This window comes from Xenopus laevis, chromosome 3S, assembly GCF_017654675.1.
Source record: "Xenopus laevis strain J_2021 chromosome 3S, Xenopus_laevis_v10.1, whole genome shotgun sequence".
Classification (NCBI taxonomy): domain Eukaryota; kingdom Metazoa; phylum Chordata; class Amphibia; order Anura; family Pipidae; genus Xenopus; species Xenopus laevis.
In genome coordinates, this window is record NC_054376.1 from 109,225,042 (window position 1) to 109,246,734 (window position 21,693).

A 21,693-nucleotide genomic window follows, 5' to 3' on the forward strand; every position below is an offset into this window, starting at 1 on the left:
CGGATGTATTTATATAGACCTTTCTGATAAAGTTTACTTAGTTTTAACCTTTCCTTCTCCTTTAAGAAGAATTATTGCCACAGACAAACTGTCCACCTTATCTGTTGATAAATTCGTCCCTGTGACGTGAAATGCGTTGCTGCACTGAAGTCGTAACGATTTGGCTCAGATGTACACAACGAATGTTCTAGGGAGCTGCCTGGTATTTAGAAAATTCCTCCACAGAACTCCATAAAGATAACGCTTGTTTCATTGCTGCTTGTGTTTGTTACGTTTACAGAATTGGACCCTGGGATTGTGGGTAGGTGGAGCGTACAAACAGGGATGACCCAAGTAGTGGTGGCGCGAGGAACTTAAAATAGGTCGGTTGTGTTTGGAAAACACAGATCCCCTTTACATTCAATAGAAGCTTGAAAGGCTTATGGTCAATAACACAATGGATTGACGCATGGAAAGAAGTTGCTGTAGTTCAGGCTTCCTGGCTTGATCTGTATTTCGCTTGCTATATTTTGGTCAAGAAAATGAAAAGATGGAGACGTTTGACCTAAGGATATTGATGGTTGGTCTCTTCCTGCAGTCCCATGTTATGTTGATGTCCAACCAACCCCATCGCTTCCACACACGTCCTCAGATAAAGCCCTCCTGCCACGGTGCGGTCTTCACCAGACAACTGCAACACTGCACGGCGTTCCACCAGTTCAACGACTCCACATTGGCTTTGGCAATCATCACCTTGGAGCTTGAGAAGCTAACTGCCGATTGGTTCCCTGCTATTACTGAGCTGCCGAAGAAAGCAAAGGACAGTGTCAACAAAGGCACATTTCATTTTGGTTGGAGGCTTTTGAGTTTGGGGGCTTGTTTGCACGATACCAAAATAATACAAATTTGGTTAAAAATGTGCCGAATATTTATTTCAGTAAACTGATGTATTATTACTACAGATAATAAACTGATAAACATTAGGGCTGGGCATTTTTATAATAAAACTACAGTTCTGTGTTGTGCAATGTAGTTGAGTGAGCTCTATTTTCACCCATTTGCTGTGTTCTTAATATAGTGAATAAAGTACCCCTATTAAAATATAAGGAGGAGGGACTTGTGCTTTTATACAGGTCATGGAACTCAGAAGTGACTTCTAATATCCACATATTTTACAACAGGGGCTACAGTGAATCATGTGACATGTGATATTACATCACTAAGCACCATTTCTAAGGATATAATTTATGGTTCTTGTGTATTATAGTCCTATTTATGTCAATACATTGGTGCAGTGGTCCCCAAACAGTGGCTCATAAGCAACATGTTTCTCCCCAACCCCTTGGATGTTGCTCCCAGTGGCCTCAAAGCAGGAGCTTATTTTTGAATTCCAGGCTTGGAGGCAAGTTTTAGTGGCATATAAACCAGGTGCACTGCCAAACAGAGCCTCAATGTAGGTTGACAATCCACATACAGTGGTGTGAAAAACTATTTGCCCCCTTCCTGATTTCTTATTCTTTTGCATGTTTGTCACACTTAAATTTTCTGCTCATCAAAAACCGTTAACTATTAGTCAAAGATAACATAATTGAACACAAAATGCAGTTTTTAAATGAAGGTTTACGTTATTAAGGGAGAAAAAAAACTCCAAATCTACATGGGCCTGTGTGAAAAAGTGATTGCCCCCCTTGTTAAAAAATAACTTAACTGTGGTTTATCACACCTGAGTTCAATTTCAAAGGTTATAAAGCCATTTCTAAAGCTTTGGGACTCCAGCAAACCACAGTGAGAGCCATTATCCACAAATGGCAAAAACATGGAACAGTGGTGAACCTTCCCAGGAGTGGCCGGCCGACCAAAATTACCCCAAGAGCGCAGAGACAACTCATCCGAGAGGCCACAAAAGACCCCAGGACAACATCTAAAGAACTGCAGGCCTCACTTGCCTCAATTAAGGTCAGTGTTCACGACTCCACCATAAGAAAGAGACTGGGCAAAAACGGCCTGCATGGCAGATTTCCAAGGCGCAAACCACTTTTAAGCAAAAAGAACATTAAGGCTCGTCTCAATTTTGCTAAAAAACATCTCAATGATTGCCAAGACTTTTGGGAAAATACCTTGTGGACCGACGAGACAAAAGTTGAACTTTTAGGAAGGTGCGCGTCCCGTTACATCTGGCGTAAAAGTAACACAGCATTTCAGAAAAAGAACATCATACCAACAGTAAAATATGGTGGTGGTAGTGTGATGGTCTGGGTTTGTTTTTGCTGCTTCAGGACCTGGAAGACTTGCTGTGATAGATGGAACCATGAATTCTATTGTCTACCAAAAAATCCTGAAGGAGAATGTCCGGCCATCTGTTCGTCAACTCAAGCTGAAGCGATCTTGGGTGCTGCAGCAGGACAATGACCCAAAACACACCAGCAAATCCACCTCTGAATGGCTGAAGAAAAACAAAATGAAGACTTTGGAGTGGCCTAGTCAAAGTCCTGACCTGAATCCTATTGAGATGTTGTGGCATGACCTTAAAAAGGCGGTTCATGCTAGAAAACCCTCAAATAAAGCTGAATTACAACAATTCTGCAAAGATGAGTGGGCCAAAATTCCTCCAGAGCGCTGTAAAAGACTCGTTGCAAGTTATCGCAAACGCTTGATTGCAGTTATTGCTGCTAAGGGTGGCCCAACCAGTTATTAGGTTCAGGGGGCAATTACTTTTTCACACAGGTGTGGATTTCTTTTCTCCCTAAATAATAAAAACCCTCATTTAAAAACTGCATTTTGTGTTTAGTTGTGTTATCTTTGACTAATAGTTAAATGTGTTTGATGATCAGAAACAATTTGTGTGACAAACATGCAAAAGAATAAGAAATCAGGAAGGGGGCAAATAGTTTTTCACACCACTGTAGGGGCTACCAAATGGCCAATCACAGCACTTATTTGGCACCCCAGGAACATTTTGTAATGCTTGTGTTGCTCCCCAACTCCTTACTTCTGAATGTTGCTCACGGGTTCTAAAGGTTGGGGATCCCTGCATTGGTGAAATGTCTTTCTCAAAGTACTCTCTCACAGCTAGGGAGGGTTCTTTCCCCCTAGGAGTCAGCCAAAGGAGCAGGTACAGCAACAAAAATGGTGGTGTAACATCAAATCAATTTTGGCGATTCAGATCACATGTTTAGGCTACTCAAGAGCCACAACACACTCGGCCTTTATGCTGGTGATCCCCTTATCCAGAAGACCAAGTGAACATCATTCCACCAGAAGGAGCCCAGAAATACTCCAGCTTGTAAGAACTGATTTACTCCGTTTCCCCCTGGTGCGCTGTGGAGACCTCTGCACTTTACACCTTGATAAATACACCCCAGATAGACTAGTACAATGTGCTTTGAGACTCTCTCTTCAGTGTTGGGGTGATTTCACATATTGGGCATAAAAACAGAGCCAACTGTCCTTCAATAGGACAAGGAACAGCAGTCCAGACCTAAATGCAGCACCCTGGAAAGTTCCAGAAACATCATCCCTGAAGAAGAGATGATTAAAGGGCATGTAAAGGCAAAAAAATAAAATCCCATTTTTATAAGAAACCTGACTGTATGCAGTGAAATTCTCGCTTCATTTACTGCTGTGGATAGGAGTTGTCAGATGGTCCCTAACTGCTAAGCAGGGAAACAATCATACTTATGAACAGCAGGGGGAGCCCCCGCCTTACTTCCCAGCCATGCAGAACTCAAGCAGCTTTGTTTATGACGATCCCTAAGCAGCCCAGACCACACTGAGCATGTGCACAGTCTTAGTCTTGCAAAGATGTATAACAAAGTTACAAGATGGTGACCCCCTGTAGCCAACTTTGAAAGCATAAATTATTTGTTTGATTAGGCTTGTGGTGCAGTAAGTTCATGTTTATATTTAGTATACAAAATACAGCATTTCTAGCCTTATTCTATTTTAGACTTTACATGCCCTTTAATGTATCTGTAGCTATTTATTTTATGCATGTTTCTAACATGGATGGGCCTTCTGTACATTGATGCACAGCATCGGAACCTGAACAGTTGCAAAGTCATGCAGGCTGCACTTTTGTCTCAACGCATGCTGCTTTGAGTGGAACAGCTGACAAGTGCAGCATTTACTGCACTGTTCATTGTTGTTTTTAAGGGAGAACTAAAGTTTAACTAAAGAAGTAGCTATAAATGTTGTACATTACGTTTTGGACTTCTGTACTGGCCCAAGGCAACCACACCCCTTTAGTAGTAAAGATCTGTGTCTCCAAAGATGCCCCAGTAGCTCCCCATCTTCTTTTCTGCTGATTCACTGCACATGCTCTGTGCTGCTGTCACTTACTGAGCTTAGGGACCCACTCACAATATACAGTACACATAGAATAGAAATGTCACAATATAAGGCTGATTAGTAATTAATACAGATAATTACTACATGGCAGCACAGCAATCAGTGCAATTAGCATCAGAATTTAATAATCAGCCCTGTAGCATCAGCTTATATTACAGGACATCCTCCTTTTCTGCTGGATAATTAGTGACGACCCCTAAGCTTAGCTTCTCAACAGCTGCTCAGAGCCCACTGAGCATGTGAGTGTCACAGACACTTTCCAAGATGGTGACCCCCTGTGACAAGTTTGAAGTCCTGGATCATTGCTGCTATTGACAAGCTGAAACTTTAGGCTGGTGCAATAAGTACAGTATATAAAACATGGCATTTTTATTCATATCCATATTAATGGTTTAGTTCAAGGGGGCAAATGGAAGGTTAAGACCTACAACCCAGTGGGGATAGTGACTACCAGTGCCACTGTCAAAATGCCCTTCCCCACCTATTGGCTATGGCACTGTCAGACATATATTAGGGATGCACAGAATCCACTATTTTGGATTCATCCGAACCCCCGAATCCTTTGCGAGAGATTTGGTTGAATACCTCACCTAATCCTAATTATGCAATTTAGGGATGGGAAGGGGAAACATTTTATACTTTTTTTTTTAAGTAGGGAGGAACTCCACGGGGTGATCCGACGTACTGCGCAAAAACAATTGTATCGCGTCGGACAAAAGCTGCAACACCATCTGACGTCCCTCTTGCTTACCTTTTTTCTGCCGCATCCGACTGGACGCCTGCATTTGTGCGCAGCGCGCCGGATCGTGCCGAAAAAAGCCCGTGGAGTTCCTCCAAAAAAGTCACGCCATTTTGCTCCCTGCCCTTAATTTGTATATGCAAATTCAGCCGGGCAGAAGGATTCGGCCGAATCCTGGATTTTGTACAGTCCTTGAGCATTCCCCCAGCTCCCATATCTCGCATTGAAAACTGGACAGCAGCACAATGTCCTGATATATAAACACAATTAGCTCAGCTAAAAAAAGGCTAGGGTTTTACGTTATCATATGATTAACGGTGAAAGCGCCCGAAATGCGTAAGGCCCTGGCCTTGTTTTAGTTGAGCTCATAGAGAAGGTTTATATGAGGAGATTGTGCTGCTCTCCAGTTTTCTACATTGTCAAACAACGGAGGAACGGAGCCAAAATTAACCTCCAGCTTCTGCAAAATGAAAAGTCAAAATAAAAACACACACCACAATGCAAAATAAAAGTGAGATTTAATAATAGGAAAACAAAAACATTACAAATGTGAACAGATGATGAGAGGAGCCAATAACAAAAAAAAAAGCGAATAACATAAAATCAGACGGAACAGAAACACAGAGTAAGGCAGGAGTTTTGTGTAACAAGAGAGGTCTGGCTCGGCCAATGTCCAGGGGGAGCAACAGCAGCTTCTGCTTAAGGCTCATAATGAAAAGAAAAACACTGTATAATGCAAACCCCTGATCTGGAAACCCTGGCCGAGCCTTTATATAAGGAATATTACCTATATACCTATATTACCTATATAACAATATACTGCCCCGGACAAAAATGTTTTTGTCTCTCGTTCGTACCAGGGATGTAATGGGAAAATGTCCCAAGAATTGTAAATAAAAGCAGAATTAATATTTTTTTTTTAAATAACGTGTTTTTCTAATATTTTTCTGTAGCATTCATGGCCTTCAAATCAATGCATTTCACCCCACCAAAGCCTCGCACCCCCTATAGGTTCTATGTAATAAATGCAGTGAGAAGGTGGGCACAGTTCCCCTTTAAGTGCGCAAAGCCCTCAGCTGATACTTTCCACTGCAGCAAAAATGAACATTATTCAGGTTTTTTTGTTTCATTATGTATTATCTCATTGCCAGATTGTGGTTGGTGCTGCATTTAACCCTTTCAGTGCTGGTTATGAGTGGAGATGCAGAGACAATAGTGCACACAAGGGCACGGAGCTAAGATAGGCAATAATAAAGGGTAAATCATTTTTTTTCAGATACACATGTTACATGTTTATTTTCTATATTTTATTAATCTGTGAATTAATCTATTCACTATTTACTTAAAAGGGACATAAACCCAAACGTAACACTGCTGATATCATGAATTTGTAACAGGAGCACCCCCTACTGTTCTGTCCAGGCAGTAACTGAATTTCCAATTAAACTGGCCATACACTAAGGGCAGAGACACACAGACACACGTGGAGATTTGGGGACATTAGTCGCCGGCGACAAATTGCCTCTTCGGGCGACTAATCTCCCCGTAAAGCCTTTAGCCGGCTAGAATCTAAATCGCCAGTGGGATGGCACTTGCCCGAAGTTTCCTCGTGAGGCAACTTTGGAAAACAAAGCGATCAGAGTGCCATCCCGCTATTTAGATTCTAGCCGGCTGGAACGCTTAGTCGCCCGAAGAAAAGGCAATTTGACGCCTGGCGACTAATCTCCCACGAATCTCCACGTGTGTCTGTGGCCTTAAAGTTCCGCTCGTTTGGTGACCTTATGATCTTTCCCTGATATGACAACCTTGAGGTGGGAGACATCGGGCGGATCCAAGGGTCAGACGATGGGATGGTGACGACAGAAAATGCAGGACATCAGAGTGAGGGCTGACTTGCCTAGATATGGACTTTAAATCCTGCCCAATCAATTTTTGAGTTGGGTAGGCCTGTTGGAGGGTCCCTTATACAGGCAGAGGAACTGCCAATGTTTGTCTGAAGGGGCCTATTTGGCAACTTAATCTGCCTGTATATGGCCACCTTTACTAATACATGAAGTGTCTCCCAGTGCTTTTCTGCTCCAATCAGAAGAGCTGGAACTGAGAAACTTTGTGCTCCATCCATAAACCCGCCCAGACACAACATGGGGTGCTTGTGTTACAAATTCATGATACTGGATATACTTATCAATGTAAATTGTAAAAAAATGCTCAGAAGAGCGCTGTAAAAATTTTAGACTGTGGCACATTATGAAACATTAGCTCCAGGCAAAGCTTCAAGTCAGGGAGAATGCCCATCCTACCTTTAACTGCCCCACTGTGAACCTTAGCGTAGATATTAATGATAGGACATCAGATTTATAGGAAACACCAAAGACAATTCTGCTCTGTGTCTGACAACATGGAAGTCACACAGACAGAGGTTTTGTTGTCTCACAATTCCGCACACGTATATATATGATAACAAAGCAGTAAGTGATACCTTGTCAGACAGTTATATACAATATATATGTTCAATAATATATAATTTAACATTCCTTTGGATTGTAAGCTGTGTTCAAGTAGTACAAAGATACGTATTCCGGCTGAAATTGTACAATGTGTGGTGTTCTAGGGAAATTTGGCATTTACAGGCAAAACACAATGTTCTTTTAAATTTTTTTTTTTTTACTTTAATTGCTACTTATAATTATAACTGGTGGTCCATGAGCAACTGTATCAGTGACCTACCAACTGCCTCCGTCTCATTTAGTACAGCTATGGGAATGGTTATCCAGAATGCTTGGGACCTGGGGTTTACTGGATAATGGATCTTTCCATAATTTGGATCTTCAAAGCTTAAGGGCACAGACAGACGTGCAGATTCGGGGAGATTTAGTCGCCAGGCGGAATGGCACCCGGAGTGCTTCATTTTCCGAAGTCGCCTCGCGAGGAAACTTCAGGCGACTTTGGAAAATGAAGTGCTCTGAGTGCCATCCCACCATCAATTTAGATTCTAGTCAGCGGGAAGGTAGTTTCAGGGAGATTAGTCGCCTGAAGAAGAGATCTCCCAAAGAAGAGCCGATAAGTCGCCCGAAAAAAGAGGCGATTAGTGGCTGGGCAACAAAATCTCCCCAAATCTTCCCGTATGCCCTTGCCCTAAGTCTACTAGAAAATCATATAAACATTAAATAAAACCCAATAGGCCGGTTTTGCTTCCAATAAGGATTCATTATATCTTAGTTGGGATCAAGTACAAGCTACTGTTTTATTATTACAGAGAAAAAGGAAATCATTTTTAAAAAATTTGGATTGTTTGATTGTAATGGAGCCTATGGGAGATATTCATTCTGTAATTCGGAACTTTCTGGATAACGAATCCCTGTAGAAAGACAACGCTCTTTGCCCCAAAATACACTACAAACTTACTAGTCCTATAGTGACTTTTACTTCTCCTAGAGAATACACGATTTTATTGGCTAATTGCCTACACAGAATTGGAATCCAATAATTGGAATATTCGGTAACCCAGACTCAAATCCACTACCATATACTGTGTATGTCCTGTTCAATCTGTGCATAAATAAGAAATCATAAGCCGGCTATTCCATTTTTTTTTTTTTTTTTTTTTTTACAAAACACTGAAAGGAAAAGAAAAAAAATAAAAGGGAAAATTAAATACAATTCAAGCAGGATTTCTAATATTTCTGCAGGAATATTTTATTTTAAAACAACGGTAACAGATAAAACATCTGTTATACAAAATAATAGTGTTGCCCTTCTGTTAATAAAAGGCCTTTGGCTCCGTTTAACCACCTTCATCTAAAACCCCTAAATGCTTATAAATAAATGTAAAAAAAAAAACCTAAATTCAGGAAAAAGCACCAGAATGTGGACAAAGAACAAATGGTAAAAAAAAAAAAATGAAATTGCTGACAAGGGATGGGCGAATTTGAGCCGTTTTGTTTCGACAAAAATTCGCTGCCGGCGAAATGTCGCAGATGCCCATTAAAGTCTATGGGCGTCAAAAAAATTGTCGCGCGGCGAAATTATTTTGACGCCAGCCGCCATACAAGTCTATGGGCGTCATTTTTTCGGCGAAACGAGGTGAAAAAATTCGCCCATCCCTACTGCTCATCGGATAGGGCAATTTGTCTCAAATATACTCATCGAATATTTTAGAAACCATTTTTTTCATGTCAATTTATAGATTACTTCTTTAAAAAAAAAGTGCTGTAATGCGTACATTTTGTACCAAATTTAGTCCAGCCCCTCTGGATTACACTGTATTTAGAATGTCAGCGACATTTTTTTTTTTTGTGATTATATTTCTTTTTTTTCCTCTCATCAAATCACTATAAAAAAAAACAAATCAGTTAAGGGGGAATATATACATTTCTAGATAAATTTCATGGATTGTCTTTTTTTTTTTTTCTTTTTAGTACTCCTACAATAAAAAAAAAAGGGAGGTCTTTGCGTTTAGTCAATATGGTTACCAAGAGCAAGACTTAGATATGTTAAAAAATATTAAATACATTTGTAAGTATTTTAAATACACATTGTTATTGCATAGATAATTAGAAAGCAACGCCTTTCTATACTTAGTTTATACCTGCAGACATTTCAAAAAAACGGTTTTGATTTTGTTTTTTTGTTGTTGTTGTAAACGGAAGTTTCTTTTAAGCTTTGGTCCGCTCATGTAATGTTAGGGAATAAAGATGGCATGGTGAGAATTCATGCAATTAAATGACATGAACTGGCAAGTCCACTCTTGACATACACTGTAAGTCTCTGCCTCCTTAACTGAAAAATGGAGAAAGAAAAAGCAAACATTATAACACAGAACAAAAAAAAAAAAATGGGAATAAAACAAACGTGTAAGAAAAGCACAATGATCGACTGGCGGAACAGAGGGAAAGAGAAATTTTATCCACAACCAGAGAAAACGATAACTGACTCCTATTTGTTCCGTTGTTGTGTGATAACTCAAAGACCTTTAAATTAACTTCTAGTATGATGCATTCTCAATTTGCATTTTTTGTTTAAATGTAGCTTTATATTATGCATTATACAGGTATGGGACCTGTTATCCAGAATGTGCGGGACCTGGACTTTTCCGGATAACGGATCTTTCCAGAATTTGGGTCTTCATGCCTTAAGTCTACTAGAAATTCATTTAAACATCAAATAAACCCAATAGGCTGGTTTGGCTTCGAATGAGGATTAATGATACCTTAGTTGGGATCAAGTACAACCTACTGTTTTAGTATTACAGAGAAAAAGGAAATCATTTTTAAAAATTTGGACTATTTGGATAAAATGGAGTCTAAGCCATTCCGTAATTCAGAGCTTTCTGGATATCGGGTTTCCGGATAAGGGATCCTATACCTGTACTGTGGTGCTTAAAGATTTGTAAACCATTCTGAATATTCAATGTGTCTTCATAAATACAATCTGACCTGTTCTTCGCTCAAGTTGTAAAATGAAATCAGTGCTTTTTCAACTCTTGGCTCACAGGTCTTTTTTGTGTGACCAGCGACCAGAGGTTCTCTCTCCCTCCCTTCCTGCTCCTGGAGAACATGCTTGAAGTCTCTTTACCTTTGAGTTATAGTTACTTCTTGTTGGCGTGACTTCATTTGACCAGTGACAAGTTGACCTCTTAAAAGAAGGTCTTAAAGTAGAAGGGTTACCATTTCACCATCGATAGGAACCCACAAGTACCTACTTTTACTTACCTGAAACCCTGCTTCTATCAGCAGCGCAGGGTTCTTCTAGCGAGCACCAGGGAACGCTCCTCTTCTTGCTTTTTCGGGTCTTGTCGCGGCTGCACATGCTCAGTAGAGCGAAAACCCAAACTTTAACTAAAAAGTTGACTATTTAATTCTTCTACGCATGCGTCTGCCCTTGAGATTTTTAAAACCGAAGAAGCATGAAGAGGATCGATCCTTGTTGCTCGCTAGAGGAACCCTAGGAGACCACGCCAAAACTGTGTCAATTCGGAGAAACCCCAAGGGGGCCACACTAATTATGGCTTATCTACTTTTGCAACACATACATATGTAACTTTGGATCATCATCAATAAGAGGATACTGTGTTTAACTTATCTGTACAACTGGGATCTCATTATCTTGTTTAAAGGAACAGTAACGTCAGAAAATAAAAGTGTTTTAAAGTCATGAAAATATCATGTAGTGTTGCCCTGCACTGGTAAAACGGTTTGCTTCAGAAACACTACTATAGTTCATATAAACAAGCTGCTGTGTAGCAATGGCGCATATTGAAAAACGGCTATATGGCACAGGTTAAATAGTGGATAACAGATAACACCATTAGACAGACAGAGCTTATCTGCTGTGTAACCTGAGCCTTTTCTCCTTTGAATGGCTGCCCCCATTGCTACACAGCAGCTTATTTATATAAACAATAGTAGTGTTTCTGAAGCAAACACACCAGTTTTACCAGTGCAGGGCAACACTGCATTATATTTTCATTACTTTAAAACACTTTTATTTTTTTGATGTTACTGTTCCTTTAAAGACATGCAAGAAAGAACAGATTAGTTCATATCAATGGAGAAATATTGAAAAAGGGTTCACAAACATTCCAGCATCACTATATGTAATTAAAAGGGTGGTTCACCTTTAGGTCAACTTTAAGTAGGTTATAGAATGTCCAATTTCTAAGCAACTTTTAAATTAGTACATTTTTTTTCCTTATAGTTTTTGAACTATTTGCCTTCTTCTTCTTCTGACTCTTTCCAGCTTTCAAATGGCGGTCGCTGACCCCATCTAAAACAAATGCTCTGTAAGGCTACACATTTATTGCTACTCATCCTTTTATTTAGGCCCTCTGCTATTTATAGAATACTTTGGACCCTAGAATTCAGATTGTGGAAACTTGAGAGCGGCTGAATAAAAAGCGAAATAACTCAAAAACTACAAGTAATAAAACATGAAAACCGACTGCTAATTGTCTCAGAATATCGCTCTCTACATCATACTAACAATTAACTCAAAGGTGAACAACCCCTTTGAATACAACGACAATAAAATGATAAGCCTCACAGAGCAATAGATTTTGTTGCCGGGGTCGTTTGCCTCGTTAAGGGGCAAAAGATACAGAAGAGGAAGTCACATTATTCTACCGAATTTTCCCTTTTAGGTTAAGGCCACGCTGGGCGTTTTGGGGAGATTTGGTCGCCTGGTGACTAATCGCCTTGTCTTTGCGGCAACCAATCTGCCCAAACGGCTTCCCTCACTCTGCGCTGGCTAAAATGAAAAAAAACAAAACACTGGCGCTAATCACACACAGCGATTCGTTTTCCGAACTTTTACATTTTAGCCGCCGTTTGGGGAGATTGGTTGCCGCAAAGACGAGGCGATTAGTCGCCAGGCGACCAAATCTCCCCAAAACTCCCAGTGTGGCCTGACCCTAAAAGGGAAAATCCACTGTGGATGAAACTCTACAGCAATGTCTTTCTGTTAAGTTAAGCCAAGGTTTCAGGGCTGCTCTTTCCTGTGCTCGGGCTGGAGCGTGGGAATTGGTCCCCAAAGGGAGGAACATTTACAATTACGCGCCTCATTCAACCTAACTGGATTAACCCATATGATCTGTAATTGTATACAGGGTTTTTTAAAAAGCTATAAGTAAGTAATTCCAATTATTTCATCTGTAGTATTTACTGTTTTAAAGCAAGCAAAGGGTTAACAAACTTTACACCTTTTCTCGCAGTTGTTTTTCTATAGCTGTACTATATTTAAAGGGGTTGTTCACCTTCAAACAACTAGTTGATTTCAGATAGATCACCAGAAATAATGACTTTTTCCAATGACTTTCTATTTTCTATATGTGACTGTTTTTCTAATATTGAAGTGTAAAGTGTCTTTTTTTCACCTTCTGAAGCAGCTCTGGGAGGGGGGGTCGCCGACCCTGAAAACTGTTCTAAATTGATAAATTTAGTTGATACTTTTCTTATCTTTGTCCCTGCTGAGCAGAATCTCTGGGTTTCATTACAGGCAGCTGTTAGAATTGATACAATAGTTGCTAATACTCCAGAGATCCTGCTGAGAAATGTATCAACTAAATGTTGCAAAATTGTAACCGTTCAGAATCTGCACCTGAATTACTGAGCTGCCAGACTCAAACACCAGAGACACGAAATATTCAACTTTAAACTTAGATTTTGGAAAAACAGTAAAAAATAAATAAAGTAATTGAGAAAAGTCTTTATTTCTGGGGAACAATCTGAACTGAAAAAAGTTTTTGGAAGATGAACAACCCCTTTAAAGGGCACCTATCACAGTAAAATTGTTGGCTCCTAGCGAGAGAAAAAGGGCACCTAACATAGTGAAATTGTTGGCTCCTAGCGAGAGAAAAAAGCCACCAATCATAGTGAAATTGTTGTGTAATATTGTTGGCTCCTAGCGAGAGAAAAAGGGGACCTATCATAGTAAAATTGTTGGCTCCTAGCAAGAGAAAAACGCCACCTATCATAGTAAAATTGTTGTGTAAAATTGTTGGCTCCTACCCAGAGAAAAAGGGCTCCTATCATAGTGAAATTGTTGTGTAAAATTGTTGACTCTTAGCCTTGAGAAAAAGAAAAGTAGAATTTCTTAAATTAATCATGAGGTGTCAGTGCACCAATCAGCTACAAGGCATCACAAACAACTATTTACAGAATTGTCAGTTATAAGTGAAAAATAATAAAGGCTGCAACAAAAAGGTACGTCAAGAATAATGAACAGATTTTTGCATTATTATTGATGTATATTGATGTATTATTTAAGTTGCATAGTTGCTATGAAGGGTGTTTCGGACTGTGCTTAGAAAATGTTGCCAATGACTATTGATCCAAAGATTTAGTCTAAATCCTCCTTATCTCCACTATAAAATATGTATATATTCCTTACGTTATATTTCTTAATAAATACAAAGGCAAGGGGGGTTTGCAGATGTCATGATTGGTGCCAAAAGAGATGGAAGTGAAAGGAGAGAGAGACTAAAAGAAATCCTAAATTGTTCATTGAATGTACAAAAAAAAAAAAAAAGAACTTGGATAAAGAAATACCACATTTTTTATGCATCTGATATAAGCAAACACTTCATTTGGAAGGATATGGTATAATGGGAAGGTTGATCATAACTATGCTCAGGTCTGAAAAATATGGCTAACAGCTGGAACACACACTGGATTTTGTTTCTAAAATGCAAACTCAAGCATTTCTGCACCAAAATCCTCCCGTGTGCTGCACCTGAGCCAATGTAATTGTTCTGAGTGCAGGCAAGGAATAAAAGTTATCAGTTTCAAGGCCTGTGCTTTTCTGCAGGTCAAAATCCAGTGTTCCCAAGTTCCCGTGTGAAATCAGCCATATTCTTCCTCTTTGTCACAGGTCTAAGAGGTCTAATGTGTATCTAACTTGGATAGTAGGTTCCCTTAAAATGCCACTACAGATATAAATGTCATCTGCATTTGCCAAGTATAAATATTAAGAGCTTAATAGTACAATTATTTCCCTCTTCCTTTAGCTTTTTTCTTTTATAAAGAGGTTACTGACTCTCTTGCTGTGAGCCTGTAGTTTTTCAGTCATGCATAACTCCATTGTCCTATTCATTCTTTCCAAAACTTTCCTTATGTTCCCCAACGGCCCTAATCTAGTCAAAGCAGAACCCCATTATGTTTGCTTATAGCCGGTGTATAGCAAAACAAAGATTTACCATCATATGTATCCCCTCTGTACTAAGCACAATTCAGCAGGGGATGAAATCTGTGGGCAATCAGTGGTGGTGCTGAGAATGTTGGGAATTGTAGTTTACAATTGTTGCTATGGCTGGTATGTATGTTGTTGGGGTCAGATTATGCATTACTGTGTGCACATTTATCCACCTGATGTATGGTTGTATTTTTTATTTTTAGTACAACCCATAGCATGATGCGTTTTTCAACTCGCTACCTCTCTTTAAGGAAGTGATGGGATGTATACATGCAAGGTGTTAGAGTATTCACAATTCTTATTTGCATGCAGAACACCGTGACCTACAAAAGGTGGTTCCTGGTCATCCAACCATCTCAAATTTTGCAAATGTTACAACCGGTCCCTCTGTCCTGATAAAGCCACATGCAGTGAATGATTTAGATTTCTCTTCTGTCAAGAGACCCCCATGCTTAGTAGAACATCCTAAGAGAAAACAGTGAGTGATGTGAAGAGTGCAGAGACAGGCATACTTAAGCCAATGATTTAGAAGCAGGCCATGTACACAGACAGTATAGCTTGCTCTTGGTTAGAAGCTTCTATTAGTAGCCTGCAAATACAGCTCTTATTTATTTTATTTAACTTTTGGTAAGGCAAGTGTTTACCTTGTGCAAGATGCAGAAAAAAAATACTAAAAAAGTTGCCTTCAGGAAAACGCCCCTCAGTAAGTACAACATATTTTTTGGGATTAAGTTCCATGTACCACAAGCAACCATACTAGGCCCTCACATTGATAGAATAGAATTTAAGAGTCCTGCATCGGGTCTGGTACCCGCGGAATACCTGGAACAAGGATGAAGCAGAGCACACTCCTCACTTCTGTTAGAAGATAACCTGGGAATAACCCGCGGAATACCTGACATCTGCCAGGATTGTGGGCGGGAAATAATAACCGAACCTTAATGCGGGTTGGTTTTCGGGTCACAACCCCCTGTTCCATGTGCCCCCTAGATCGGGTCTGGTCATTGTGGGAGGCTGTGAGCAGCTTATTTCTGCCCTGGCTTATTCTGGTTATGATGCAGGCGCACCAGGCTCCATCTGTAACTTCCTGACTGTGTCTGTGTGCACTGTGAGTCTCACCAGAGTGCGTTGTGATGTCACAACGCATGCTCTCTACGTTGCAGAATTTCTTGGCGCTCTGGATGGGCTGTGTGAGTGTGTGACTGAGTCTGCTCCATTTACAGTTCCTCCACTAGGGGGCGCTGCAGGTAGACCCGCGGTTCAGGTGCGGGTAGCGGGAACATGTGGGTCAAATTGCTGGTTGCAGGTCCAGGTGGGAAGTATGTAGATCGGGTGCGGGTAGTGGTTACATGTGGGTCAAATTGCGGGTATGGGTCGGGTAGGGGTTCCAAATAATGGATCCGAGCAGGACTCTATCTGGTTTACATGGAAGGTCTTTCATTTAAAAGTAATATGGGTCGGGCTGTGTTAAAGATGATTAATTAGCTGCATTAGGAGGCTAAAACTTTAACATATTCATGTTTTAGTGCTTTTCTCTTTAGGTGGCCATACACGGGCCGATAAAAGCTGCAGACAGACAGTGTCGGCAGCTTATTGGCCCGTGTATGTGGCCCCCCGACGGGCTTCACCGATCAAGATCTGGCCGAAAATCGGCTAGATCTCGATCGGATGGGTCGAAAAATCCCGTCGCATCGCGGCCGCATCTGTTCGTTGATGCGGTCCCGCAATCCGACCCCCGTTTCCCATGCTTTAGGATCCGATCGTTGGGCCCTAGGGCCCACGATCGGATCAGCCCGATATTGCCCACCTCAAGGTGGGCATATCGGAGAGAGATCCACTCATTTGGCGACATCGCCAAACGAGCGGATCTCTCAGCGTATGGCCACCTTTAGGCTTTTCTCTTGGACTCCATAAACTTTTCAAAGGACTAAGGGATAATATGTGCTGTAAAATCAGCACTTAGGTGCTGGAAAAAAAACCCCCAGTATCAAAGAGATACCATAACATTCACAAAAGAATTGAGCACTCCAAAAATGAGTTAAAAAACAGAAAAAACTTTCAATATAACAAGATTAAGATATACTAACCCCAAAGTCTGTACCTTATGATTAAACACCATTTGGGCATGAAGCTTCTAAGGTTGTAGACCATGGGATTAGTATATTTTAATCATGTTATAATAAAGATATTTTTTTTCCTGGGCTACTTTGCCGACAGGCCAGGTGCCCACAGTGCAAAGCAAATTTTGGCTTATTTGTGTGCTGGTTCTAAACTCAGCTTTTTGTCCCACCCCCTTGTTGGTTGTGGGTTGAGTAATACATCCAAGCAAGTGAAAACATTAGTCTAGATAGAAATTGCTCCTGCCTTATTCTCATACTCCTCCTCAGCTCGAAAAGAAAAAGTGTATGTTCCTCAGGAAACCGTGAGAAACACCAAGTTTTGTATTTAGTGTGCCTTTAACAATGCTTTAGAAGGTCTAGAACGCAATGTAGCCATTTAATGGGAAATGATTAGGATTAAGTAACAAGCAGCGGCATTAATAATGTTAGTAATGCTACTGTAAGACAACACAACTTACTTTTTCCGATCTTTGTCTTTCTTCAGAGGTTGCTGAGAGGTGGCCTGGAAAGACTGGGACTGGAGAGTTTCCATGGCGACTTTCCGTCTGTTAAAGGCATTCATTTCTTCCTCTAAGTCCCTCCTTTTGTCTTCCACCTTCTTCGACTCTTCTTGGTGTATCCTCTTCAGCTGCATGAACTTTTCCTGCAGCTGGAATTAGGAAACAGGCAAAGATGTGACAAGGTATACAAAAGTGAATCCCCACCTTCTCAGGCTATAGCAGCGCTTCACATGGATTTAAGCAGAATCAGCTAATACTTGCCTATGGATTGCAAATTTGAATTAAAAAACAATTAAAGCTCCTTTAAAAATGTAATTTTTTTTTTTTTTAAAAAAAAGGCCAATCCTGTGCATAACTGGTTTTCCAGACGCTCCATAAATGTGTTGATTTCATATATTCATATTTACTGCAAAGGGGCTGAGTCATTAGATGTAATCCTAAAATAATGACTCTTTTGGCAATAGGTCACATAGCTGTAGAGGCTCTATACTATTTGACAATAGGATGTCTACGAGAGTCTGAACCTCTTTGTATGTATAATTTATGTTCATGATCCACAAAGCCACACTTACAAATAATTAACAGCCGATGCTTCAAGTTCTGACTGATACGCAGGCTACATCCCCAATTTCTGCCTCACAACTTCAACACCAAAATAAACCACATCATTTCAAAGCTTCCAGCAGAGTTACTAGTTAGAAACTTGGCCAGGACTTACCTCTCGTTCTCTCTCTTTTAATTCTGATTCCGTTTCCTTGACCTTATTTACAAACATCTGCCGCATTTCCTCCTCCTTCTTCTGCAACTCCGATAAGAACTCTTTCCTTTTGGCTTCATAAGTCTCTTGGAGGCTGAAAAGTAAAATATTACGTTTTTGTGACATCTATTTAAATACACTTAACTGATAAATGGGAAATATTTAGTAGCATGAAGTTACAAATAGTTGCTTTGACTACATGTATATCATCGACTATTGAGGTTGGGACCCAAAAATGGGCCCTCAAGTTAAAATGGGTCACCGTGGTACCCCATAATACAGTAAAAGTTTACCCAATGAAATAGTTAACAAAAAAGAAGAAAAAAGTACCCCGCTTAAATCAGGTTCATACAATAGGTCACAAAAAACTACTACTATTGCACCTTTTTCCCACACCTATGCAAATTGATACTCAATACTGTGTAGCAGTACAAAAAGCCCCTAGTGATTAATAGTCTAATTAGGAGCAATCACATAAGTGTTTTCATAAAGTGCAGTGCAATAATTTCATTTAATATATATAGCTAAAAAAATTAATTATAAAAAACACTACTATTACCAGTGATTAAAATGTGTATCATAGTTGTAATTAATTAGAATTATAATAATAGAGGTCAATTAATTTGAGTGAGTTACTAAAGGTTATCAGAACTAATGTAACCAAATGAATAATTGAATGAAATATAAAGAATCAATTAGATTAAAGTGCCGTGCCAATGAATAGTAATTAATTTAACATCCCAAATTCATTACCAAGGTATAATTAATTTGTAGTGACCATTAATTGTTAGGATAAAAAAAAAAGTTTTGATTTATAAGTCAATCTGCTCAAATTCATGAAATAAATGATGGAAAATAAAATAAGGAATGGTGGAGTTGTCCCAAAATTAACTGCCTTATAAATTTCAATCCCTTGGACAACACAAAGGTGAAGAAGGCAGAGTAACCGGGACTGTGGTCTCAAATTTTAAACTAAGCCCTAAGCTGTAAAGGAGGCTGTTATATCCTAAAAAAACACAAATCCACAGTCTCCTGTGATACGAGAGAAAGTTATACAAAGAAGAAAAAAGTATGAACCGAGCAGTTGGATTTTAAACGCACCCCAATACAACCCTTTCCAGCTTATTCCAGTTATTAAGATATGCTTAATAGTTTTTAAAAAATTTTTTGGAAAGAAAGGTGCATTCTCCAATTTAGAAATTATATAATTAATACTGCTGTATTCTGTATACTTTCAGCTCATGTTGTGCAGAGGTGACAACCAAATTGCACTTACAGGTAACCTACAGGGTGTAGCCATATTGTAAAACCAGGAGGGAGTAGCAGAAACTGCTATAAAGTTACTCAAGTTTATTCTCTATCAGTTGCTTCTCCAATGAGTTCCTCACTCATTGCAGAAGCAACTGATAGAGAATAAACTTGAGTAACTTTGAATCAAACAACCCACTATGCTGTACTGTAAATGCTGTCATTCCGCTGCACAAGAGTAGGGCATATATATATATACGAATACTACAGACTGGTGTATAAGGTGCTGATGGACTTGCTTGTGAGAGCTTTTAAAAGAAAAAGCACAAGCACTGCCTAAGGTCGGCCATTGTGTGGTTTGAATACACATATTATAGAGTAAACATACTGCAGACTTCCTGGGTTCAAGCACTTAAAGCCAGATATTTGTTCAGATGCTTTAGCTCCGTACAATGTTAATGATGAATACTTATTATAAGTCATCATACTGTAGTTCCTGAATTGAGGGCATGTAACGTGAACCTCTGTTATTGAATAAAACTATCACAACTACCTGAAAGATTATTCATTTACTGTTAATTCACGAATGCAGGGATCCCCAACCTTTTGAACCCATGAGCAACATTCAAAAGTAAAAGGAGTTGGGGAGCAACACAAGCATGAAAAATGTTCTTGGGGTGCCAAATAAGGGCTGTGATTGGCCATTTGGTAGCCCCTATGTGGATTGTCAACCTACATTGAGGTTCTGTTTGGCAGTACACCTGGTTTTTATGCAACTTAAACTTGCCTCCATGCCTGGAATTCAAAAATAAACAGTTTTTTTGAGGCCACTGGGAGCAACATCCAAGGGGTTGGAGATGAGCTCATGAGCTACTGGTTGAGGTGAAGAGTATTAAATGACACGTTGATGCAGTGATCCCCAAAGTATTCCTTTGTTTCTTCCCAACCCTAATTGAATTTGGTGTGATGGACTATTAACTATTAAATCAAAGTGAAGCAGCTCATTTTTTTCACAAGACCCTTCCAATAAGTAGTGATGGCTGATATTCAGTTGTAATAAACACTTTTAACACCAAACTGTTGATAAAACTTTTACTGGGGTGACCTCTTCTCAATTGTTCCTTAAAGGGGTGGTTCGCTTTTAAGTTAACTTTTAGTATGATATAGACTGGCCAATTCCAAGCAACTTTTCAATTGGTTTTCATTACTTTTTTTTATCATTTTTTAATTATTTGCCTTCTTCTTTTGAATCTTTCCAGCCTTCAAAACCCCATCTAAAAACAAATGATCGGTAAGGCTACACATTTATAGTTATTGTTACTTTTTATTACCTATCTTTCTATTCAGGCCTCTCCTATTCATATTCCAGTCTCTTATTCAAATCAAGGCATGGTTGCTAGGGTAATTTGGCCCCTAGCACCCAGATGGCTGAAATTGCAAACTGGAGAGGTGCTAAATAAAAAGCTAAATAACTCAAAAACCACAAACAATAAAAAATGAAAACCAATGGCAAATTGTCTCAGAATTTCTCTCTCTACGTCATACTAAAAGGTAATTTAAAGGTGAACAATCCCTTTAAAATGAAAAAGGAAAGATACGAATCACCAGAGGCTGCAAAATATTAGGCAACCCCCACTGATTATAATCGCTGAGGCCCCAGCTTGGGGTACTTCTTTAGCAGCACAATGTCCCAATCTTCTTCTGCCATTTCTTTTCTTGAGTCTTGGTGCATACGAGCATGGGCAGTGGAGTGAAAAATATTGATTTTTGCTTCTAAGATCCACTTCTCATGCTAGAGTCCTCCGCGGGTCCATTTTTTGGAACCCATACCCGACCCGTACCCGCAACCTGCAATTCACAACCCGGACCCGCATTCTTACCCGCTTGGACCTGCTACTCGACCCGACCGCAAGTACCTTATCCGCTACTAACCCGCTGACCATCAAGAATCAGGAAGTGTAAACCAAGGTGTGATCAGAAAAAAAGGAGTAAAACAGGAAGTGCTGTCATTGTAACCTGGAAGTGACATCATCGGAAGTAGGCTTGATCAGAAAAAAATCAAAGTAAAAATCACTATTGAGAAGACCCGTGGCCGACCCACAAACCTGCAGAACCGCGTCTATACCCACAGCTGGAACTTCTACTCGCAGGGTACCGCAGGTTTTTGAGAGTAACCTGCGGGTACCCGACCCGCTGCAGGACTCTAATGCACGTAGAACATAGAAGATCCAGAAGAAGAAAGTGCTCTTAAAGAAGCAGCATCGTTTTCAGCAAACAGGATCCTTGACCCTGGGTATCCGGTAAGTGATCAAAATC

General features: G+C 39.9%; 1 protein-coding gene across 4 annotated transcripts in view; it reads right to left on the reverse strand.

Annotated features, from left to right (window-relative positions):
- The window catches only part of septin8.S (septin 8 S homeolog), a 72,661-nt gene continuing 50,968 nt past the window's right edge, over positions 1-21,693 (reverse strand). For 2 of the 4 annotated variants that reach the window (XM_018254215.2, XM_018254214.2), the window contains exons 8-10: positions 18,091-18,223; positions 17,331-17,521; positions 1-781 (exon numbers count right to left, since the gene is read on the reverse strand). In XM_018254215.2, coding sequence (XP_018109704.1) covers positions 628-781; positions 17,331-17,521; positions 18,091-18,223 — 478 coding nt within the window. In that variant the 3' untranslated portion in view covers positions 1-627. 4 annotated transcript variants of the gene reach the window in all.